We start from the raw sequence: 25293 nt of genomic DNA, 5'->3' as shown, positions 1-25293 counted from the left end.
GTTTCTACATAAATCACTCTGGAATCATCCTAAACAGCATTTGAAATCTACAAGATTACACCTGTCAACTTTGGGAGGATATAGTCTCTGGAGTCAGCTCGTCTTTCTCACTCCCATGGTCCAATATGTCAGGGTTGGCCCTTTTGGAGGCTGCTTACTAATATCTTCTTTATACTTTTAGTAGGACCATGTATCTTCAAAATTCTAACAAATTTTATTTCTTCCAGAATAAGGTATTAATCACACAGGGATTTCATCCAGTTCCAATCAGAGTGCCAGACCCACCTTCCCTCAACCTCAAAAGAATAGCCAGAAGGTTTCCCACCCCATCAGGTAGGGACTACTGCCCTGACCAGCAAAAAGCAGCTACAGAAGAATGACCATTGCCTTTCACCTCTCCCTTAAGAATAAGGGTATAAACTCTCTGAGGGGGTAGTTAAAGCAGGTTAGTGTAGGAAACAGGGAAGACCAATGGTCTGAACATAGCTATGAGACTCCACCCGGAAACCCCCTGAGGGAAAGTAGCTGAATGAGAACAAAGCCATAACCATTACAGCCAAAACGCCCACCAAAGACCCTGATCACAGGGTCCCACTTGAAATTCCCAGGCTTAGAAGAAACCCTGGATAATTCCAAACAGAAAGGCCTCCCATTGGTTCCCTGAAAGCAGACAGGTGAAGGTAGACAGGCAACCAGTCAGGACAGCCTTAAAGGCCTATCTCAGGGCCCTATGTATGCATCACACCCTGTAGCATGCCCACACCCATGTGTGGTGTGTTCTTAATAAACTCTTTACTCTCTTGCCTATCCTATGGCATGTCCTTAAATTTCTTTACACAATATAGCCAAGAACCTAGAAACCTAGAGTGTTCTGCTAAAACTATGAAAAAAAAAGTATTTTTTTTTTTTGCTGAGAATACACTCTTGCCTGAATATAAAATTTAGACCTCATCTCTTGATAGGCAAGTGTGTACATACAGTAATGAGACTGGTTCTTACAACCTCTAAATGAGTCTCTTCATTTTATACTTCTTCATATATTGTGTCCTAAAGAGAGTACCTATCTGGGTTAAAAGAAATCACAAACACGGATCCAAGCCCTCATAACCTGCTGATCCAAAAGAAAGGGAAGACAGGGGTCTGTGGGATGATGGTAGAGTAGGGGGTTCCAGGAATCAGTCCCTCCACCAAAACAACTATTGAACTAGCAGGAATGGTCTGCATAAACTACTTTGAAACTCCAGAATCTAATGGAACACTGTAGAGAACCCAGAGAGGACCAGGAGGAAGAGGCTGTAAACTGCAATAAATACCAGTGAGTTTCACCCTCCCTGCAGGGGCTACCATCCCCTTTCCTCCAGTCTCCAAGCAAGCAGCTGTGGGAAAGGGAGCTCAGGCTCCTACCATACCTTGCTGGTGTCAGGGTGGGACATAAAGACCTAGTCCTGGGAAACGGACTTTGGCCCAGTGGTTAGGGCGTCCGTCTACCACATGGGAGGTCCGCGGTTCAAACCCCGGGCCTCCTTGACCCGTGTGGAGCTGGCCCATGCGCAGTGCTGATGCGCGCAAGGAGTGCCCTGCCACACAGGGGTGTCCCCCGCGTAGGGGAGCCCCACGCGCAAGGAGTGCACCCGTAAGGAGAGCCGCCCAGCGCGAAAGAAAGTGCAGCCTGCCCAGGAATGGCGCCGCCCACACTACCCATGCCGCTGACGACAACAGAAGCGGACAAAGAAACAAGACGCAGCAAAAAGACACAGAAAACAGACAACCGGGGGAGGGGAGGGGAATTAAATAAATAAAAATAAATCTTTTAAAAAAATAAAAAAATAATAAAGACCTAGTCTTCAAACTTCTGGGGTGTGTGGTTCTGATCACAGATCTCTACCTTTGATCAGCTACTTCAGATAACAGGAGGTCTGCTCTGAGGGCAGCCATTGTTCTATCCCCCACAGGCAGGGGCGGCAAAGGAATCTTAAGACAGTAACCTTCCTCAAAACTATAGAGAAAGCTAAAACGCTGCATCAAACAGGTAAGTATGGAACCAAAAAAGTGCAGCTTCAAAAGCCATAGAAAAACCTCCTGGCATCCTTGCTCGCCTTTCCCCTACCATCTAGAATGCAAGGTGGAGCCTATTGTGGGTCACTGGCCCCTTTACAGAGGGAACAAAGTAGCCCCTATGTACGTGCTGGGATGTATTTATATCAGTGCCAATCTATCAGATCAGGTGGAAGTCTGAAAGACTGAGCCAGGATCCTCTCTCCAGCTAGCCCTCCCAGAGTTTGTCCTAAGGGAAGAGAAGCAGCTTGCAGACAGTTGGGTCAGTGGGAGAAACCATTAAACTGAAGCAGCCTCAGGCAAAGGACTAGGTCCATGAAGGAAGTCAAGAGAGTACCCAGGAGGGGGAGGAGGTCTATTTCAAAGAGAGAAGAGGAATCATTCTGGAACTCCAGTATACTGTAAATGAGGAATTCCTAAGGTATCCAGCAAGAACACACCCAGAAAATGAAGTAGGCTCAGATAAGACAGGGAAGACTGGGCACTTCCCATTTGCCTCTTCTTGATAGGTGGGCTAAGAAGAATACCAGACAAAACAGAGCCAATTTTCAAAGACAGTGAAAGGTGCTTTTTGCCTTGGTTTCTTTGATTAGCTCTAGATATTAAGAAAATCTGTCATATCATTAGCTGGATACAAATTTAAGGAACTGACAGTTCAGGGACTTGTATACAACAAAATATTTACAAGATAAAGGAGCAGGAAATGATGGCCATGCAAAAGAACAAGATAAAAATTTGCAAACCATCAATGAAAACTTACCAGAGACTTTTAAAAAATGATCTGCAATGATTCTAGAGATGAAGTAAAACAGAGAGAGAGACTAAAAGAAAACAATAAATAAACAATATGGGAATCTCTTCAGAGCAATACTGGAGTTGAACAATAAAACAGCTGAAATTAAAAATTCCTGAAACAGTTTCACCAGCATTTTGGAGATGACAGAAGAAAGCAATGACTTCAAAGACAACTAAAATGATTCAGGCTGAAGAGTAGACAGAAAATGAATTAAAAAAAGAACAAACAGAGCCTAAGAGATGTGTGGGACAACTAATAAGCATAAAATACATGCATTATGGGTGTTCCAGAAGAGAAAAAGAGGGGGAAAGGCAGAAGGAACATTCCAAAAAATAATGGCAGAAAACTTCTCAAATTTAAGGAACGATATGAATATGCATATTGGAGAAGCCCAACAAACCTAAAACAGGATAAACTCAAAGAGAACCATGTCCACACATATAGTAATAAAACCGTCCAATACCAAGGACAAAGAGAGGGTTCTGAAAGCAAGACAGTGAGCTGACGCAACAAGATGATGCAGCAAGATGATGCAATGAAGAGACACAGCAAGAAAACACAATGAGAGACACAACAAGCAGGGAGCAGAGGTGGCTCAAGCGATTAGGCGCCTCTCTCCCACATGGGAGGTCCCAGGTTTATTCCCTTTGACTTCCAAAAAGAAGATGAACAGAGAACACACAGCAAGTGCAAACAATGGGGAAGGGGAACAGTGAGAAATAAATAAAATAAATCGTTAAAACAAAATAAAACAAAAAAGCAATGAGTTACATACCAGGGAATCCCAATAAGATTAAATGGCAATTTCTCATCAGAAACCAGTGAAGCAGGAAGGCAATGGAAATATATAAAATTTTTAAAGTGCTGAAAGAAAACAGTTGCCAACCAAAAATGTTGTATCCAGCAATATTTTCTTTCAAAACTGAGGAAAGATTAAGACATCCCAGATAAACAAAAGCTTGGGGAGTCCATTACCACTAAACCTGTCCGACAAGCAATGCTATTTTAAAAAGGGAGTTCTTCAGACTGAAAGGAAAGGACACTAGATGGTAGATCTAACCAGGGATGTAAAGGACTTATGCACAGAAAACTACAAACCATTTATAAAAGAAATCAAAGAAAACCTAAATAAATGGAAGGACACCCCCATTCATGGATTGAAAAACTAACTATTATAAAGTTGTCGATTCTACTCAAAGCAATTTACACATTCAATGCAATCACAATCAAAATTTCAACAGCCTTCTTAAAAGAAAAGGAAAACCCAATAATCAAGTTTATATGGCAAGCTAAGGGACCCCATAGGCAAAGCCAACTTGAAAGAGAAGAATGAAGTTATAGGACACATTCCCCGATCTTAACACTTATTACAAAGCCACAGTAATCAAAACAGCATCGTACGGGTACAAGGACACACATATAGACCAACAGAATTGAATTCAGAGTTCAGAAACCAACCCTCACGTTTGGCCAACTGATTTATTGTTGCTGTTGTTGTTAAAAGGTTTATTTTATGTATTTCTCCTCCTTTCCTCATTTTCTTCTCTTGCTGCCTGCTCTCTGTGTCTGTTGTGTGCTGTGTCTGCTTGTCTTCTTTTTAGGAGGCACCGGGAACCAAACCCGGACCTCCCATGTGGGAGGGAGGCACCCAATCGCTTGAGCCACAGCTGCTCCCAGCTTGTTGTCTCTCATTGTGTTTCCTTGTTGTGTGTTGTAGCAGTTTGATACAACTGATGAATTCCAAAAGCAGATATTGGATTATGTTTGTAACCTGGTGTATACTGGGCATGATTGAGTTTTGACTAGGGCTTTGATTGGGCCACGTCATTAGGGCATTGAGTCCCCATCCCTTGGTGGGTGGGTACTCACGGATAAAAGGCATGGCAAAGGACAGAGTTGGAGCTTTTCATGTGAGGGGCTTTTAATGTTGGAGTTTTGATTTTGGAGTCTGATACTGAAGACTTAAGCTGGAGCTCTGGGAAGTCAGCACACAGAGGAAAGAGAAGCCAGTCCCAGGAAGTAAGGACCTTCACTGGACTTTCATTGAAGCCCCTGGTTTGCAGCCTGCCTACAGAACCTGGACTTGTGCATTTCCACGGTCATGGGAGAGAGTCTTACAAAATCTCATACTATTGACAGATCTCGCCTATTGATTTTGTTTCCCTAGAGAACCCTGACCAATACAAGATGCTTTCCTGTGTTTTCTTCTAGGAGTTTTATAGTTCTGGTTCTTAAATTTAGGTCTTTGATCCATTTTGACTTGATTTTGTTTATGGTGAAAGGTAGGAGACCATCTTCATTCTTTGGCTATGGACATCCTGTTATCCCAGCACCACTTCTTGAAGAGACTCTCCTTTCCTGATTGAGTGAACTTGGTACCTTTCTTAAAAATTAGTTTGCCAGGTAAGTGGATGTGGCTCAAGCAGTTGGGTGCTTGCCTACCATGTGGGAGGTCCTGGGTTTGGTTCCAGGTGCCTCCTAAAGAAGATGAGCAAGACAGCGAGCTGATGCAGCAAGATGATGCAACAAGATGTCACGACAAGATGATGCAACAAGGACACATGTATTAGTCAGCCAAAGGGGTGTTGATACAAATTACCAGAAATCTGCTGGGTGTTATAAAGGGTATTTATTTGGGGTAGGAGTTTACAGATAGCAGGCCATAAAGCCTAAGTTACTTCCCTGACCAAAATCTATTTGTAACAAGATGGCTGTCGACGTCTGCGAGGGTTCAGGCTTCCTGGGTTCTTACATTCCTGGAGCTTGCTTTACTCTGGCTTCAAGGTTCCTTACTTCCTGGGGCTGGCTTCTCTTTCCTCTGTGTGCTGACTTCCCAGGGCTCCAGCTTAAGTCTTCAGTATCAGACTCCAAAATCAAAACTCCAACATTAAAAGCCCCTCACATGAAAAGCTCCAACTCTGTCCTTTGCCATGCCTTTTATCCGTGAGTACCCACCCACCAAGGGATGGGGACTCAATGCCCTAATGACGTGGCCCAATCAAAGCCCTAGTCAAAACTCAATCATGCCCAGTATACACCAGGTTACAAACATAATCCAATATCTGCTTTTGGAATTCATCAGTTGTATCAAACTGCTACAACACACAACAAGGAAACACAATGAGAGACAACAAGCTGGGAGCAGCTGTGGCTCAAGCGATTGGGTGCCTCCCTCCCACATGGGAGGTCCGGGTTTGGTTCCCGGTGCCTCCTAAAAAGAAGACAAGCAGACACAGCACACAACAGACACAGAGAGCAGGCAGCAAGAGAAGAAAATGAGGAAAGGAGGAGAAATACATAAAATAAACCTTTTAACAACAACAGCAACAATAAATCAGTTGGCCAAACGTGAGGGTTGGTTTCTGAACTCTGAATTCAATTCTGTTGGTCTATATGTGTGTCCTTGTACCCGTACGATGCTGTTTTGATTACTGTGGCTTTGCAATAAGTGTTAAGATCGGGGAATGTGTCCTATAACTTCATTCTTCTCTTTCAAGTTGGCTTTGCCTATGGGGTCCCTTAGCTTGCCATGCACAAGGAGTGTGCCCCGCAAGGAGAGCCGCCCCACATGAAAAAAGGGCAGCCCACCTAGGAGTGACGCCACACATATAGAGAGCTGACACAGCAAGATGACACAACAAAAGAAATGCAGTTTCCCAGTGCCGCCTGATAATACAAGCAGATGCAGAAGAACACACAGCGAATAGACACAGAGAGCAGACAACAGGAGGGAAGGGGAGAGAAATAAATAAAATAAATCTAAAAAAAAAAAAAAAAAAACAACCTAATCCATTTCTGTGGGTGTGGACTCATTGTTAAGTAGGTCCTTTTGATGAGGTTACTTTAGTTAAGGTGTGGCCCAACCCTATCAGGATGAGTCTTAATCCTGTTACTGGAACCTTTTATAAGCAGAATGAAATTCAGACAGTGGGGGAGAAAGCCAAAGAAAGCAAGGAGTTGAAGACAAATGAGGGACTCGAGAAGAAAAAGGAGAGGCTGTCATATGCCCTGGCATGTGACAGAAGAGACCAGGACTAAGGGTCACCAGCAGCCAGCCTGAGAATACCAGTCTTTGGGAAGAATACACCGTATTAATGATGGCTTTATTTGGACTTTTTCCTTGCCTCAAAACCATGAGCTAATAAAGTCCCATTGTTTAAGCCAACCCATTGCATTTTAATTGCTTGAGCAACCAAGGAAACTAAAACAAGACGTGAATAGACATTTCTCCACAGAAGATATACAAATGGTCAAAAAGCACAAGAGAAGATGCTCAACATCATTAACCATTAGAGAAATGCAAATCAAAACCACAATGAGATACCATTTCATACCCACTAGAATGGTTACTATTTAAAAAAAAGAAAAAAAAATGAGTGTTGGAGAAGACATGGAGAAATAGGAATACTCCTTCATTGTTGGTCAGAAGGTAAAATGATGCAGCCATTGTGGAAGACAGTTTGGCAGTTCCTCAAAGAGTTAGGTATAGGATTACCATATGACCCAGCCATCCCACTTGCTAGGTATATACACAAAAGATCTGAAAGCAGGGACTCAAACAGATATTTTCACGTCAATGTTTAAGAGGAACATTATGAACAACTGCCAAAAGATGGAAGCAACCCAAATGTGCATCAAATGATGAATGGATAAATAAAATGTGGTATATGCATATAATGGAATATTATTCAGCCATAAAAAAGGAATGAAGTTCTGATATCTGCAGCAACATGGATGAACAGCATGTTGACTGAAATAAGCCAGACACAAAGGAACAAATATATTGCGACCTCACTGATATGAAACCATTAGAATAAGTAAATTCACAGAGTTAGAAACTAGAATATAGATTACCAGGGGCCAGGGTGAGGATAGAAAATGGAGAGTTCATGCTTAAATTATGAGTTTCTATTTGGGTTGATGGAAAGATTCTGGTAATAGATGGTGGTGAATGATAACACAACATTATGGATTAACAGCACTGAATTATATATTTGATTGTGGTGAAAAGGGAAATTTTTAGGTTTTATATATATATTACAAAAATGAAAAATTAAAAAATGATTCATAGGAATGTACAAAACAGTGAACTGTATTGTAAAGGACTATAGTTAGTAGTAGAGTTACAGAAATATTCCTTGATGAATTGTAACAAATAAACTACACAAATGCAAGGTGTTAATAATACAGTGGTAGAAGGGAACTCTGTATTTTATGCATGAATTTTCTGTAAACCTAAAACTTCTCCAATTAAAAAAAAAAAAGAAAATGCCAAAAGTGACAGCCCAAATAAGGCATTATTTTCCCTAGCTCTGCTACTGCTTTGCTATTAAAAACTTGAGGAATGGGAAGTGGATTTGGCCCAATGGATAGGGCATCCGCCTACCACATGGGAGATCCAAGATTCAAACCCAGGGCCTCCTGACCCATGTGATGAGCTGGCCCACAGGCAGTATTGATGCGTGCAAGGAGTGCCATGTCATGCAGGGGTGTCGCCCGCATAGGGAAGCCCCACACACAAGGAGTGCGCCCCATAAGAAGAGCAACTCAGCATGAAAAAAGTGCAGCATGCCCAGGAATGGCACCGCACACACGGAGAGCTGACACAACAAGATGACGCAACAAAACGAGATAGATTCCAGGTGCTGCTGACAAGAATGCAGGCAGACACAGAAGAACACACAGCAAATGGACACAGAAAGCAGACAACTGGGGGGGGGGAAGGAAGGGGAGAGAAATAAAATAAAAATAAATAAATCTTTAAAAAAAAAAAAGAGGCACAAGAAGAAAAACACAATGAAAGACACACAAAGCAGGGAACAGAGGCTCCCTGTGCCTCCTAAAGAAGATGAGCAAGACAGAGAGCTGACACAACAGGCAGGCACGGCAAGCGAACCCAACAAGATGATGCAACAAGGGACACAAGAAGAAAAAATAAATAAAAATATAATGAGAGACAAAACAAAGCAGGGAATGGAAATGGCTTAAGCAATTAAGCCATTGGAAGTACTGGGCTCAGTTCCCGGGCCTCCTAAAGAAACAAGGAAGACAAACAGACAGAGCAAGTGCAAACAACAAGGGGGTAGAGAAAAATAAATTAGTTAATTTATCTTAAAGGATATATACAGAGTAAAAAGAAAAATGAACACAACACATAAAGGTTTTAAAAAAGGAGGAAGAGGATGTGGCTCAGACAGTTGAGTGCCTGCTTCCCACATGGGAGGTCCTGGGTTTGGTTCCCGGTGCTTCCTAAAAAAGACAAAAACAGGACAGGGGGTGTGGCTCCCACCAACCACATGGGAGGTTCCTGGTTCAGTTCCCAGTGACAGCAACCTGGCGCAACAGGCAAGCATGGCAAGCATGGCAAGCTGACCACAACAAGAGACACAAGAAGAAAAACATAGTGAGAGATACAACAAAGCAGGGAACAAAGGTAGCTCAAGGGATTAGGCACCTCCCTCCCACATCAGAGGTACAGAGTTCGGTTCCTGGTACCTGCTAAAGAAACAAGGAAGGCGAACAGACACAGCGAGTGCAAACAACGAGGTGGTGGGGGGAAAAAAAAGACAAAAACAAACAAAAAACCAACCCAAAGGAGCCCATGTGGCTCAGGGGTTGAGAGCCAGCTTCCCACATGTGGGATTTCAGGTTCAATCCCCGGCCCCCAGTACCACAAAAAAAAAAAAGGAATATCAGAGAAGGAAAAAAACATGAAAGTGTGGCAAAAAAAACCTGGAGATACACTGCACAGTTCAGCAGTCTATTTGAAAATCTCTTTACTATTAGAACTAGAAGAAAAATTAACTGTATTAAAGGTCTCAAAAAGATTAAATCAAGGTTAAATCAACAAATTGAGAAGAAATGGGCACTGTCAAGAAAGTATATCACTCTACCTTATGCTGAACAAAAATTGTAATAATGGCAACTAGAAAACATCCTCTTGGGATATTATCCTGATGCCTGCAATCACAATGAAGTCCATCTAAAAAAAGCACTTTTTAATTTAGGAACTTGCAATCTATATCTAGTTTGTCTATAATGATTTGGGAAATTCAAACTGAATTAATTCTATGCATAGTTTCCATTTCATGATCCCTACTTCCCACCACTGCTTATGAGATTAGGAAGCCTGTCTAAGCATCTGCTTGACTAAATGACACAGAAATTTCAAACCAGTAGAAGAAATTAAAAAGTCAACTTCTAATCCCTGACTACTCTAAGGATGAAAGTTTATTTATAAATACCCTAAAGTTCACAGTTGACTTTTAGATTCAACGAGGCAAGAAGTAACTTAACTTAAAAATTTTTTCCTGGAGTCGGACTTGGCCGAGTGGTTAGGACGTCCGTCTATGACATGGGAGGTCCGCGGTTCAAACCCAGGGCCTCCTTGACTTGTGTGGAGCTGGCCCATATGCAGTGCTGATGCACACAAGGAGTGCTGTGCCACACAGGGGTGCCCCGTGTGTAAGCGAGCCCCACATGCAAGAAGTGCACCTGGTAAGGAGAGCCACCCAGCGGGAAAGAAAGTACAGCCTGCCTAAAAATGGCGCCACCCACACAGAGAGCTGACATCAACAAGATGACACAACAAAAAGAAACAGATTCCCATGCCGCTGACAACAACAGAAGCAGATAAAGAAGACGACGCAGCAAACAGACACAGAGAACACAGAGAACACAGAGAACGGGGCAGGGGGGGTGGAGGGGAGAAAAATAAATTAATCTTTTTTAAAAAAAAATTTTTTTTCCTATCAACTCTGCCAGAATTTTTTCTACCACATTCCTTTTTTCATCAAAAAAGGAGCTATATATATATATACACACACAATGCTAGAAAAAATGCCTAACAAATCATATATGTATAAAAATATATATTCTATTAATCAAATTGAAGATAATAGCAGATCTTCAAAAAAGCATACTACTATGCAAGAGAAGTGTGCAACTTAAGTCTTCTTTATCTTACTACTAGAGAAGTTAGGTCTATATCCTTATATCCAAGGCTTCAGCTAAGTCAAAACATGATGTGTAAATTGTAAAAGATAAAAGGCAAAAAGAGCCTAAAAAGAGAATCAAGAGTGCAGTATTTCTAGTAAGAAAGTGCTAAGAAAATAATGGAATCAAGTCAAAAGGACACAAAAGCCAACTTGAAAGAGCTCCCAGTGACAAAAGCTAGAAAAATCAGGGAACAAAATAAATGCCAACAATATTTGGATTATAACCCATAGAATAAAATAAATATCTAAAAATTTATACTCACAGAAATAATTTAATAAATAATTAACTGGGGGGAAAGGGACAGATTTTCCTTATAGTGGAAGGAATAAGGGGAAAAAAAAAAAACTCTTAAACAAGCACCAGAGTCATAGCTGCAGGCTAGAAAATCAAATGGATGCTGAAAGTAGAAGAAACAGACTATATGCATAGTACGAAAGCATCTCCCCACAAGATACAATTCACTAAAGGAAATTCAGTTAACTTTACAGCGGAGAAACCTGGTGAACACAACCTTAACCAAGTGATCAAAGTTAATGTCACCAGAAATGAGTCGCACGAACATCAAGCACTCCTGAAATGATACACTAAGAATGGTACATTGCTTCTTTGGTGTTCTTCGGAAAACATGCTGTGACAGTTTGAAATTCTTTTATGAATACTAAAAAGAAAAAGATTATGTTTTTTAATTAATCTATTCCTGTGAGTGTGAGACCCTTTTGATTAGACTACAGCAGTGAGGCGTAACTCAGGTTGAGTCTCCGCTCTCTTCTGGGACTGATATACATGGAGACACAAAGGGAGACACACAGGAAGAGGGAGCTGCTATATTGGTCCTGCCATATGAGAAAGAAAAGAGGTGCCATTTTTGACCCTGGAATTTGAGAGAGGATTGGAGGATTGCTAAAGCTTAAAGCACGAAGCACCCAATAGGCTAGGCCCACAGAGCAGTTCAAGATTGAGGAGACGAACCCAGGCTGAAGACACAAACCATATGCCTAATAGGAGGACTGGTAAGAGTCAAGCCCTATGCCTGGATCCCCACAGCTGAACTCTGGGAGACAGCAGTTTCTGGAAGGAAGGCAGAGATCTCAACAGAAATCAGGAGCCATCTTGCTTTATCATGTGGCAGGACCCTGAGAAAGCATTTCTGCTGATGCTGTGATTTGGACATTATGCAGCCTCAAAAATATAAGCTTTTACCCCAAATAAATCCCCTTTATAAAAGCCAACACATATCTGGTACTTTGCATCAGCAGCCCTGAGGCAAACTAAGACACGTTTACTTGCATATTAATCCCAGAAAAGATATTAGACAAACCCATGTTGAGGGACACTTAACAAAATAACTAACAAGTGCTCTTGAAAAGAGTCAAGGCCATGAAATAAAAGACTAGGGTTACTGTCACAGACTGGGGAGGCTAAGAAGGCATAACTAAATGCAATGTGTGATCCTGGATGGGGTCCTGGACCAGAAAAAGGACATGAGTGGGACACCAGGCAAAATTCAAGTAAGGCCTGTAGATCAATTAATAGCATTGTACCAATGTTAATTTCCTGCGGAATATTTGAAACTTTCATGTCAGTCTAAAATTATTTCAAAATGAAAAGTTCTTTTTAAAAATGCAACATTTCGGGGGCGGACTTGGCCCAGTGGTTAGGGCATCCGTCTACCACGTGGGAGGTCCGCAGTTCAAACCCCCCGCCTCCTTGACCCATGTGAAGCTGGCCCATGCGCAGTGCTGATGCGCACAAGGAGTGCCCTGCCACGCAGGGGTGTCCCACACGTAGGGGAGCCCCATGCGCAAGGAGTGTGCCCCATAAGGAGAGCCACCCAGCACGAAAGAAAAGTGCAGCCTGCCCAGGAATGGTGCCGCACACATGGAGAGCTGACACAACAAGATGACGCAACAGAAAGAATTGACACAAGATGATGCAACAAAAAGAAACACAGATTCCCGTGCCGCTGACAACAGAAGCAGACAAAGAAGACGCAGCAAATAGACACAGAGAACAGACAACCAGGGTTGGCGGGGCGGGGGGAGAGAAATTAAAAAAAAAAAAAAAAAAAAAAGCAATATTTCCAGGCATGGGATCTAGCTGTTTGAATTCCATTGTGAGGAATAACTCATTATGGTTACCTAATGTAATTTTCATAGTAGGAAAGATTATCAAATGGTATCAGATTCAGAGTTTCAAAACCTAACTCTTATAGTATATATACATGCTGGATTGCAGGAGACATGACAAGAAAATAAGCCAATGAATGAAATAACACACTTGATAAAAAACCACATGGCATGCTATTAACAAAGAGATAAGGCAGAGGGGTGGATGTGCCTCAAGCTGTTGAGCGCCTGCTTCCCAAATGGGAGGTCCGGGATTCAGTTCCCAGTGCCTCCTAAAGTAACAAGAACAACAACAAACAAAACAAATGGAAAAACCAACTCAAGGGAGCCAATGTGGCTCAGCATTGTGGCAGTTTAATATAATTTATGAATTCCAAAAAGAGATATAGATCATGTTTGTAAAATGGTCTGTTCCTCTGGGCATGATACCCTTTGATTGTATTAGATTCAGCTGAGACATCTGATTAAATTATGTTAAGATTAGGGCTTTGATTCAACCATGTCATTAGAGTACACTCAGCATTGAGTCCCAGTGCCCTTGATGGGCTGATAAAACAGACTCTCACACAGAAGTAGACAAACAGAAAAGAACACAGAGGAACAGAAGCAGCTAATTAGACACAGCAGAGGTTCTGGGAAGGGATATGAGGCTGATAATCTGCAGCTGAGCCCGGAAGGAAACAAGCCCCAGCCTGCAGCTGAGAATGGAAGAGGTTGGGACCATGGAGTGCTAAGAGGAAGAAGAAAGGCTGACCCCTCACAGACATGGCCCACCATCTTGAGTCAACACGTGGCAAATGGCTCTGGGTGAGGAAGTACTTCTTATGGTACCTTGAGCTGGACTCTTTAGGACCTTAGATACTGTAAGTTTCTACCCCAAATAAATACCCTTTTAAAAATCACTGGTACTTTGCATCAGCACCCCTTTGGCTGACTAATACAAACATTCTGGTCATACAGCAATGGTCCAACACAAATAAAATAACTTGAAACAAAACATTAAGACAACTAAGCAAATCAACAAATGATTAGAACATGGCTTGTTGGGTTTCTGTGATATTTCATTTATATGAGTCTGGTGAGAAAGATTTATTATTAGGTAAAGGTTGAATTGGCTCTGGCACATTAGTTGAACTAGTTCTAGTACATACCCAGATTTCAAGTCTGTTATCCTCAAACAGTTTGTAGCATCCAGTCCCACTTTTCCATTCCGGACCACGCTAGATATGAATGGAGACAGCATTGGAGAAATTCGGTTTAAGGCCACTTCTGGGGACATTTTAACTGCTGTTGCAAATCACCACTGAAAGCAGAAGCAAAAGATAGTGATCAGAGTATCCAAAGAAACTAGATATAGCAAGCTTCCTGAAAACTGGCACAGCACACAAGTTTTTCTTGCATGAATAAATACTTCATCTCTGTCTTTATTGCAGCCTCTTCCAATGATCCTCCAGGGAAAAAAAAAAATTTCCCTGCTGCTCAGCACCTCAGGATATAGGCCACACCTCTGCTTTTCAGGAACAGAGGGAATCTTAAAATACAATTTCCTCCTTTCCAAAGCTGTTTTCTGCACTGCGATACTACTTAACACCATCCCACTCTATCATGTATTTGGCAGCCTCTACTTTAGATGAGTCAAAGGCCTTCCCTGATGACCCTCTAACCCTAACATACAATAACACAAACAGGACTGGGTTAGAAATCTCTCCTTTGCATCTCCATGAGTAAGAATTTGACTGATAATACTATATAAAACTGTAGAACATGTACAACCTGCTTGCAATTGTTACTTACTAGGAATTATTTGCTTCTGATACACCTCTTAATAAATGTCCCTCTCCAAGGAATTATAATTATATGCTTTTGTGATATATCCTCTGGAGGAAATGTGTCTTTAATCCCTAGTGTTTGACAGAGCACCTGGCACACCGTAAGTACTCAGCTGATATTTTTTAATAAATAAATAAGATGACAAAAGCTAAAGAGATATTTAAATATGAAGAAAAGATCATATAATCTCAAAAATTTTGTAGGGTCTACAGTATCCAAAGAATAAATGAAGCAAAAACTTTAAAAATTAAATCATGAAAACATACACATATCCAGAGACTTTAAGCAACACAGACAACATGGATCTTAAATGTCTTTGACTTTAAGGCACTAATAAATTCTTCCACTTGAAAATACAGAAGTAAAACCGATAAATCATATCTACATTACTTGGAAACTAATGGAGCTAGAAGAAGGAGTACGTGAATACCTAATATATTTCTAAATGAAAGCCTCTACGTTCAATGGTGAAATGCTTGTCTGCCCCAATCTGAAAGGATAATCCTACATCAAAGTTACAATTACAAGTAAATGAGGCTCTGGTTCTAGTTTTCATATTTTACATCACAAAAGAATTTACAGGTCCTTGCTAAAATTAATGTTGAAAACAAGTACCTGCTTTGATTTCAAACAGCAAAAGGATAGACTGCAGAGATATTTCAAGTTGAGAATAAAATTGTGACCCTAAATATTGATGACATTCAGATATGTCTTTGAGGTGGAAGAACCTTTATATTCTAGTTCCCATATCACTTTCTTCCAGCAAATATAAAACAAGCTCCTCTTCTGACTGCTTAGGGGATCTTTTCCCTCCACCCCACCAATGTCATTACAAAGTAATAAACATCTAATATACTGTATTATCGATCATTAAAAGCATGTACATTTTATAACACTTTACCATTTTTTTAAAACTTCCAAATACATTATGGCAATTGATCTTCACAACCCTGCAGAGTAAGACAGGTATTATAATCCCCATTTTGGGAAACGGACTTTGGCCCAGTGGTTAGGGCGTCCGTCTACCATATGGGAGGTCCGCGGTTCATATCCCGGGCCTCCTTGACCCGTGTGGAGCTGGCCATGTGCAGCGCTGATGCGCGCAAGGAGTGCCGTGCCACGCAAGGGTGTCCCCCGCGTGGGGGAGCCCCACGCGCAAGGAGTGCGCCCGTGAGAAAAGCCGCCCAGCGTGAAAAGAGAGAGCAGCCTGCCCAGGAATGGCGCCGCCCACACTTCCTGAGCTGCTGACGACAACAGAAGCGGACAAAGAAACAAGACGCAGCAAATAAACACCAAGAACTGACAACCAGGGGAGGGGGGGAAATTAAATAAATAAATAAATCTTAAAAAAATAATAATAATAATAATCCCCATTTTACAGACGATATGGATAACTTTTATATTTAGTCTTTCAACAGTATACTATTCCATCTTATCATTTTGAAGCCTAATTTTTTTTCTATTCTGCAACATTTCCACTTTTATTTCTATTCATTGAGATCGCAGTTCCTGAAGGGATTCTTGTCTAGATCACATGCAAAACACAGAAAAAAAGCAAAAGGATCTCGCCCACATTACAAAATTATTTTTCCATGTTTTTTTCTCCACAACCCCAATTATTACTTTACCTCATTTCTACAAAAAAACAGAAACAGAACTGGTATGCTCTAAACATTTATTCAGGATCAGGTATCATATTACTCACCTCCTACCTGTAATTTCATTTACTTGCCTCCAACTATGCTGTTCCCTGGTTATTATTATTGTTCCCATTTTACAGATAAGCAAACAAAATCTCAGAAAGATTAATCACTTGTTCAAGATCATAAATATAGCCAGCAGAAGGATCAGAATTGAAATCCAGATCTCTCTCAAACATTTAAACCTTCAATCACCAGAAGAGACAAACACCAAAGTAAGTTTTTGTTTTGTTTTTTAGAAGTGAATTCAAACTAATGGTTGCTTCACAACTAGAAACAAACTAACCTACTGCTGAAGCTGCCTAGAATGATTCACTAGTCAAACACTAAGAGAACAAAACTGTTCTAAAAGCCGAACTATATGACAACAAGCTATTCCAATTCAGCAACTGTCATAACATTAGAATGACACTTGAGGGAATGAATTTGTGTCCAGAACAGCCATAATACTATTTCCTGACAGTGCAAGATTTCATTCAGTATTGAAATGTTTCGACTGAGGTACTGTGACTTCTCTAACAAAAAGGAAAAAAATATATGGACTCTAAATCAGAGGTCACCAAATAAACAACAATGATGATGGCCCTTTGGTGCCCTAAGCTGGGGCCGGGGATTTCGCGCCCCAAGACCCCCAGGAGTAACTTTTACACAGCGCAGCCCTTTTAAGAGCACTTGTGTATAGGTCAAAATACATAGTGACTATCCTTCCTTGAATGTTAGTTTGGGGATTTATATTTTCTGATTTTGACGTATTACACAAGGAAAATTCAGAAATTCAATCGTTAACGTGGCCTGTTGCCCCTATATAGGGTGACATAAGGTCCTGTGACGGACGGTCTGAGGAACACAAAGACGTTAAAAGCACGTCCACGTTCTTGCAATTAAGAAGGGATGACAAACACGGAAACATGTGCCCCGCTGACGTAATGGAAAGGAAAGGGGTGGCGCACTGCCGCGTCACGCCAACGTCATACCGCACACGAGGAAAGTTACACGGCAGCAGGAGGAAGGGGGAGCAATTTTTTCAAGGGGCAACATTCTGGAAAAACAGGTCGGCTCAGACCAAAAAATGACCACCTCTAAAAGGGGTCACTCCCCTTTCTCCCAAAATGTATGCCTCCCGCATTAGGCGGGAAGGAGGAAGGAGGAAGGAGTCTGGGCCTAAGCCATGACCAGGAGGCGGGCCAGAGAAGTTAAAATAATAGACTGAGGCCTTGCGGGCTCCTCCGTGACGGGACCGGCGTGCGGGGAGTGGGCAGGGGATCTCTGGAACCGGGCCTTCGCGATAGGAAGAGGGGGGGAGCCCTCCGGCCATATTTAGGCTATGGTTCTCAGCGCCACCTGCGCGACTCCGCATCCAACCTCCCCGCACCAGCCCCGGTCCAGGTACCTGGAACTTAGTCCGATCGGTAACCGGCGACTACGTGGGCTACCCGAGCGCGCCCCCGACCGACGCACCAACCTGCGTGCGCGCTCCCCGGGAGTCCCGCCCCGCCCCCCTGGCCGCCTTAGAGCCCGGCGGCGTGCGCGCCCCCGCACCGCGCCCAACCGGGAACTCAGAAAGGCGTCCGCGCAGTGCCTGCAAGGTCCTTCCTCAGCGCCTGCCCGGTGGGGGGCGAGGGGCTCGGAGTCTCCAAATAGGAAGAGAGCTCTATCATGGCGGGCGGAAGAGGAAGACAATTCCTGGCAGAACAGAGGGCAGTGCGTGGGCGGGGTTATTTTGGGCATTCAGGTGGGCGCCCCGCGTTGGCGTCTGAAAGGCCCGCGCGATTGGGAAAAGTATTGGCGTGTCTGGTTTCACGGTCGAGCAAAGGGCGAAGGTCAGCGTCCAGGTTGGAGGGCATCTCCAATTGGCCATGGCTGCGTCTGGGGAACCCGGGAGGCAGTGGCAGGAGCAGGTGGCAGCGGTGGTGGTGGTGGGCTCCTGCATGACCGACCTGGTCAGGTTAGTCCGGGGTGGGTACGCAGGGTCTGCCGATTGGGGGAGGGGGCGGGCTGTAATCTTTTCTCTAAATTAACGCTGCAATATGGGGATGGAGAATGTTAGCTTTTGGTGTGAGCTACAGGTTTCCCCAGCTTACAGTTTGCCTGCATCACTTGAAAGAGACAAAATTTAAGTTTGAAGAGTAACTGTCAGGTGAGAGATCATAGAAGCCAGGGGTTAGCGAAACCCCTCAACAGTACTAGAAACATCTTTCAAAGACCTCCGTTTTCTTGACCTTCTGAGCCTTTCCCCTGACTAGACGAGTAACTTTGACCAGGTCATTTTACCTGAGTTTGTCTGTAGACGTGCCTACCTCACAGGGTTGTTGTAAGGAGTAAATGAAGTAAAGTGTTCTGTAAAACCGTAACACTATCCAAGTCGGGTATTGTTTCTCTGAATTTGTTTAAAAAAAAAAAAAAAAAAGTGAGTCGACCAGAGCTCAAAATGACCATCAGACATCTTTCACCACTTGGTAGTTGGTATTCCTGCAATATTTCATATTTACAAATTACTTTTAAGTATTATGGAAACCATGGGTTAATTTATGGCAACCCAACTGTGAGTCAGAATACAAAACCATGAACACAGTATATACAACCATAAAATAATCTATGACTAAAGATCAAATAAGTAAAGAAAATATACAAAATGAAATACTTTGGTGAACAGATTTTCAGGTATGTTCTGATTCACTCCAACCTTGCTTTCCCAAACTATAGCAGAGATCCGGGAAGTAAACAGAAAAGCCTTGGTGCAGTCAAAATAGGTGACCAAATCCCTGCAGCAAACCACCTGTTCTTGACTCAGAAAGTAGTTTCAGGATCTTCACATAACCAATTTAATCATACGTTGCTTAAAATGTTCATAAGCTAGGCTTACAAGTTTGCAAACCCCATTAGAAAAGAGGGAGAGACTGCTAAGGGCAGGTACAGTGATTGCTGAAACCCTGCAAATTAAGAAGGGAAGATTATAACAACAAGCAAGAAAAGAATTTTAAATGCCTGTAGACTGCTTTTTCCACAAATATTTGAGCTGCAACCTTGTCAGATCCTCTTCCAAGAGTGCGCTTTCTTTCCTGACACAGCATAAACCTCAATATAATCTGCCCACTTGATGAGGCCTGCACACCTTGTTCTCCTAGGGGTACAGTCAGTAAACCTTTTCTGCCAAAGCCAGGTATTTAATATTTCAAGTTTTGCAGGCTGCATGACTCTTGGTCACATTTTTTTTTTTTTTTTTTTTTTTTTGGTAAATAAACAACCTTTCAACAATGACAATCCATTCTTTGCTCCCAGGCGTACAAAAACTGCAGGCAAACCATAGTTTGACAGCCCTTTTAGATCATCTCTGTCTTACAGCCCAGTGTAGTAATTGGTATTTCTTGTGAAGACTTTTCAAGAAAAAGTATTTTAGCACTCATTGAATTTTTGATAAAAAGTAGAGTATGAATTTTATTTTAGAAATAGTTCTATCAAAGATATTTTAAATGAAGATTTAGTTACATAAAGGAATAAGCCCTTTGACATTTAAAATAATGCAATTTTTGGAAAATCCACCTGGCTGAACTTTTACCCTACTTTTATAGTTGAAATGGCAGAAGAGTAAAGACAGTTAAAACAATTTTCCCATGCACCCTACCTGATTAAAAGTGTTAGGCTATTTTTTTTAATATGCTTTTATTTTTAGAAGATACTTAGATTACATAAAATATTACATAAAAATATATAAGGGATTCCCATATGCGCCACTCCCCACACCTCCCACTTTTCCCCACATTAACAGCTTCTTTCATTAGTGTGGTACATTCATTGCAATTGATCAACACAATTTGGAGTATTGCCACACAGCATGGATTATAGTTTACATTGTAGTTTACACTCCCACTCCATTTGGTAGGTTATGGCAGGATATTTAAAGTCCTGTATCTGTCTTTGCAGTGTCACTCAGGACAATTTCAAGTCCCGAAAATGCCCCCATATTACACTTCTTTTTCCTTCTCACTGCCTCCAGCACCTCCAGTGGCCACTGTCTCCACATCAATGATAAAATTTCTTCCATTGCTAGAATCATAATAAGTCTATTGTAGAATACCAGTAAGTCCACTTTAATCCATATTTTATTCCCGAATCCTAAGGATTCTGGGATGGTGATGCCCACTCCACCTCTAATTGACAGGGCTTCAATTCCATGTGGCTGGTGGATGGGACTCTTGCTTGCTGTTGTAGACTCTCTTGGTTCCTTGGTGTGGTTGAGCTATGTATTAGCCAAAGGGGTGCTGATGCAAAATACCAGTTATTTGTTGGTTTTTATAAAGGGTATTTATTTGGTGTAGGAGCTTACAGATACAAGACCATAAAGTGTAAGTTACTTCCCTCACCCAAGTCTATTTTCACCTGTTGGAGCAAGATGGCTGCTGACATCTGCAAGGGTTCAGGCTTCTTGGGTTCCTCTGGGCTCAGCTCCTTTTTTCTCCACAAGGTCAGCTGTAGACTATGAGGCTCTCTAGGCTTTGCCTCTCTCCACAAAGTCAGCTGTAGACTATAAGGTGAACGGCTCTGTCTCTCTCCCTGAGGCTCCAGCTTAAGACCAGCGTCAGACTCCAACATTAAGAACCCTCAACTTTGTCCTTTGCCATGCCTTTTATCTGTGAGTGGGTGAGGACTCAGCACCCTAATGACATAGCCCAATCAAAGCCCTAATCATAACTCAATCACACCCAGGTACAGACCAGATTACAAACATAATCCAATATCTGTTTTTGGAATTCATAACTTTATCAAACTGCTACAAGCTACTTTCTTGAATAGCGAACTAAGTCTTAAGTTTTTGTGACGCCTGCCCTCAGACACTAAAGATAACCATAGTATTTTCTATAATGATTACTCTTCAAATTTGAGAGAAGGAGAAAGTCAAAGGCCCACTCTTGGATCTCTCAGGATTTTAAAATCTTATTTCAGAGCTAAAGGAACTTAGAGAATATTTGTCAGCTCTTCAGTTTATAGATGAGTAAATTGAGACTCAGAAAAGTAAGAAACTTACATTGTGGATAACCTTTCTAATCTTTCGTCTTCTGCCATTTTCTTTCCTTCATAAAATAGCTGGGTTTCTCCCCTTTACTTGAAATCCTTAATAAAAGATAAATTAACTTTATAGCCCTCCACCAATTCTCACAGCTTGTCTATAAACTTTTCATGGTCTGTGACTCTTTGTGGCTATGAAGATCTTCATAGACACTTCAGAAGATATTTATTTAAAACCCTGCATCAGTAACATACTTGGATCCAACTTTGCTAATTACAGTACATATAGTGGTTGTATGAGTTTCCTATTGCTGCTCCAACAAATTATCAAGTTTAGTAGCTTAAAACAATACAGATTTATTATCTTACAATTCTAGAGGTCAACAGTCTAAGATAGGTCTCACTGGGCTAAAAACAGCTGTATTTCTTCCTGGAGGCTCTTGGAGAAAGGAAACTTGGGAGCAATGGAGTAGCAAAAGAGATAAGTAAAAAATACAGTACATTAGATTAATGCAAAAGAAAAATAGAGGAGGATTGGTGTGGACATTTTTAGAAAGCTTCACTGAGAAGGTGATTTTTAGAAAAGATCTGAAGAGGAGAGGAAGTAAATCATACAGATACTGGGGGGAAGAGTGTATGCAAAGGTCCTGCAGCAGGAAGATGCCTATTATATTCACTGAATAACAAGGAGTCCAGTGTGACTAAGGAAGGAACATAGGAGGAGAGGGCAGGCAGTGATTCAAGGGTGTTGGGTCATACTCTAAATGTGATAAAAAGCCATTGGAGGGTTTGAGCAGAGAAATGACATTATCTGCCTTATATTTTAATAGGCTTACTCTGGACACTAGGTGAGACTAAACTGAAAGAGAGGCAGAAACAGAAGTGGGGAGACCAGATCAGAGTCAATTGCAATAATCTAGTCAAAAAATGGTAGTAGCCTGAAGGCAGTGCAGTGAGGAGAAATGAGCATATCTTGATTATAATTTGAAGGCAGAACTGACAGGATCTGCTGAGGTTTAAGGGTAAGTGATAGGGGAGAGGTTGTATATTGGTGGTTGAGCACCTGCTTCCCATGTACAAGGTCCTGGGTTCAAACTCTGGTGCCTTCTAAAAACAACAAATGAGAAAACCAACTCGGGGAAGCCAGCTTTCTACATATGAGGGCCCAGGTTTAATCCCCAGCCCCGGTACCTCAGGGAAAAAAAAAAAAAGTGATAGAAGAGAGGAATAAAATAGGAATGAGATGGATTACTCAAAGTTTTACAGTCTCTGCAATTGGAAGCAGGAATTGCCTTTGCTGAGATGTAGAAGATTGTGAGCAGGGCAAGGTGGGTGAGGGGAGGGCAGTATCAGGAGCACAGGATGGACTTGTGAGGTTTGAGGGGCCTGTTAGACATACAAGTGAAAAGGTCAAGTAGACAGATGAGCCCAGAGTTCAGTGGCAACGTCTATCCTGAAGATGTAAATTTGAGAGACATCAGTATATACATGGTATTTAAAGCCATGAGACAGGATGAGCCCACTAAGGGTATGAACTCTGAGGGCTCTCCAACATATGAAGGATCTATTTTTCACATAATTTATCTCCTATCTCCCTCCAGTCTCTCAGCACCCCTAAAACTAGCTTCGAGGCAAACTTAACACAAATCTGTATTTGCATTTCCATGGAAATAGACTACGATGTCAACTAAAACCACAGTTTTCCTTTTACATGCTGCTAATTAAAAGTGATGGCTTGAGAGATAAGACTTTTGTTCACCCAAGCATTTAAATTTAATCCTTTGCAAGACAGGAATTGATTGCTTAATAAAAGATTTTAGTTGGGATAGTGGAAAAAGTGAATTTAGAAGCCTTTAGATCCAAAGTGGATGATGCACTAGACCGAGATTACTTAAAAAAAATAAAAAAATCAGCCAGCATTTTATGCTGTGCCTAGAAAAGGTGGCAGCACATTTGGCAAAATTATCTTCTGATGTCAGATAGAAAGCAGAACTTGTAAGCAACAAATTAGGATATTTAAGCTGAAGAATTGTCCAAGCTAAGTGTAAAGGTAGGGACGGATTTCTCCTTGATTGTCTTGAAAGGCGTTTTCTGGTTACAAAGCACTCACATGCTTTATCTTATCAAACACAGTTTCTTCCTGCTGGCTTCCAGCATACAGAAGTATTCAAGGCCCAACTCAGTGCCATCTTCAAAATAGAGTTTCCAAGGAAGGTCTCATTCCAGAACCACTTTTGAAGAGGCAAATTGGCAACATATTTCAAAAGTTTAGAAATGTTATTCTCTTTGACCTAGCAATTACATTTCTAGGAATTTTCCTAAGGAAACAGAAATGAGTGCTAAAGAGAAGTGTGCTCCAGGAAGTTCATCATGGCAAATAGAAATACTTGAAGATATAAAGTTAGGGCACTGATTCAAAAAATGTTGTATCTCGAAATAATAGAAAATTAGGTGGCCAAAGCTCAGGTTTGGGGGTATAGAGAGGGTGTGGGGTTTTGCGAGCTCCTGCCTTAAAACAGACTCTCTCACATCCACATACACCTAGATCCAACACAAATGTGTGAACATGGTGGATGCACAAATATGTAATAGGACTCAAAAGTGGGGCTACAAGCAGGAACTAAAAATGATAGCACTAAAAAGCTTTCATAGGATAAACTGGAGTAGGAAAAGGAGTCTTACTTAAATGGGTAAAACTGAGAAAAGGCGGTTTAAAAAGTAGAGGCAAGAAACTGAAAGGAACTTTGAAGAGGAAGAAGGAAAAAAATAAATCAAGAAATGAGTTGATAAAAATGAAAACAAAATACAGACGTGTTTAAAAAATAAATCAGGAAAATGGGCAAGATGCAAATGGCAGGATATATGAGCAATTAGAGAAAATACACAGACTGTTAAACATAGTGAAGTGAAGGAAAATGAGGACTTAGTATATTTCAAGGACTACTATAGAATTTTTAATAGCTCTATTCAAAATCTCAAGAAATACATTTTAAGAAATACTACAGAATTTTTGAATACCTCATAAAATCTCGCATTTTAAATGCTGTGCCTTTTATTAAAAGACCAATATAAAAATGCCTTCAAGTATGTAAATGTTTAAGGATGAAAAAGATTCCATTGCTTGAAACTCTACAATTAAACATTTACATTTTAATATTGCAGAAAATTTCTAAATTACAATGTACATTTTTTCCCTTCCACACAATTTATCATCTGTGTCTTTTGTTGAAATTGATAGTAGTGTCAATCTAACAGAATTTTTGGATGAATTGAGTTTTTGGTCTGTCCTTGGCAGTTTTCATGTAATGTAATGAAGGTCACAGAAATATCACTGTATACATTAAATCAAACTCAGAACTTAATGTACAGACTTCTGAAGGCTGATGTAACAACATGACCTATGCATATTTCTCTGCTCTCCTGATGTGTCTGCTCCCTGTCTTCTGTTGAGGAATATCTCTGTTTTACCAATCACTGCAGTGATTGACGCTGGAGAAACCAACACCATTTGGGTTAGCGAAAGCCCTGGCAGCCTCCTGATATGGATACAGACCACAGAGCCACTCACAGCAGCATATATCGAGGCACAAGGACCCAAGACCACAGAGACAAGACAGAATACAAGTGGCTGATCAGCACACACGTGCAAAAAGACCCCCAGGAAATAAAAGACACCATGGCAGAACTGTTGACAAGAGGTGCATACACACAGCCCAGTCTCTGATTGCTGGACCACCTAAATGAAAGAATGGACATTTTTATATTAACCCAACAACATAAAGAG

General features: G+C 41.4%; 2 protein-coding genes across 6 annotated transcripts in view; one reads left to right on the top strand and one right to left on the bottom strand.

Annotated features, from left to right (window-relative positions):
• Positions 1-18033, bottom strand: part of BABAM2 (BRISC and BRCA1 A complex member 2) — a 569726-nt gene extending 551693 nt beyond the window's left edge. For 2 of the 4 annotated variants that reach the window (XM_071211921.1, XM_058287779.2), the window contains exons 1-2: positions 17896-18004; positions 14127-14278 (exon numbers count right to left, since the gene is read on the bottom strand). In XM_071211921.1, the coding sequence (XP_071068022.1) occupies positions 14127-14254 (128 nt within the window). In that variant the 5' untranslated portion in view covers positions 14255-14278; positions 17896-18004. Of the gene's footprint in view, positions 1-14126; positions 14279-15706; positions 15731-17895 lie in introns of those variants that run through there. The other 2 variants (XM_004452354.4, XM_012522896.4) reach the window with 2 other exon arrangements.
• Positions 18034-18146: 113 nt separating this feature from the next.
• Positions 18147-25293, top strand: part of RBKS (ribokinase) — a 118912-nt gene continuing 111765 nt past the window's right edge. Inside the window, exon 1 of one of the 2 annotated variants that reach the window (XM_071211922.1) lies at positions 18147-18325. In XM_071211922.1, the coding sequence (XP_071068023.1) occupies positions 18162-18325 (164 nt within the window). In that variant the 5' untranslated portion in view covers positions 18147-18161. Of the gene's footprint in view, positions 18451-25293 lie in introns of both variants that reach the window. The other variant, XM_004452356.5, reaches the window with a different exon arrangement.

Source organism: Dasypus novemcinctus, chromosome 25, assembly GCF_030445035.2.
Source record: "Dasypus novemcinctus isolate mDasNov1 chromosome 25, mDasNov1.1.hap2, whole genome shotgun sequence".
In the NCBI taxonomy this organism is placed as follows: Eukaryota; Metazoa; Chordata; class Mammalia; order Cingulata; family Dasypodidae; genus Dasypus; species Dasypus novemcinctus.
The sequence above is the reverse complement of the archived record's forward strand: the minus strand, read 5'-3'. Positions and strand labels throughout refer to the sequence as shown.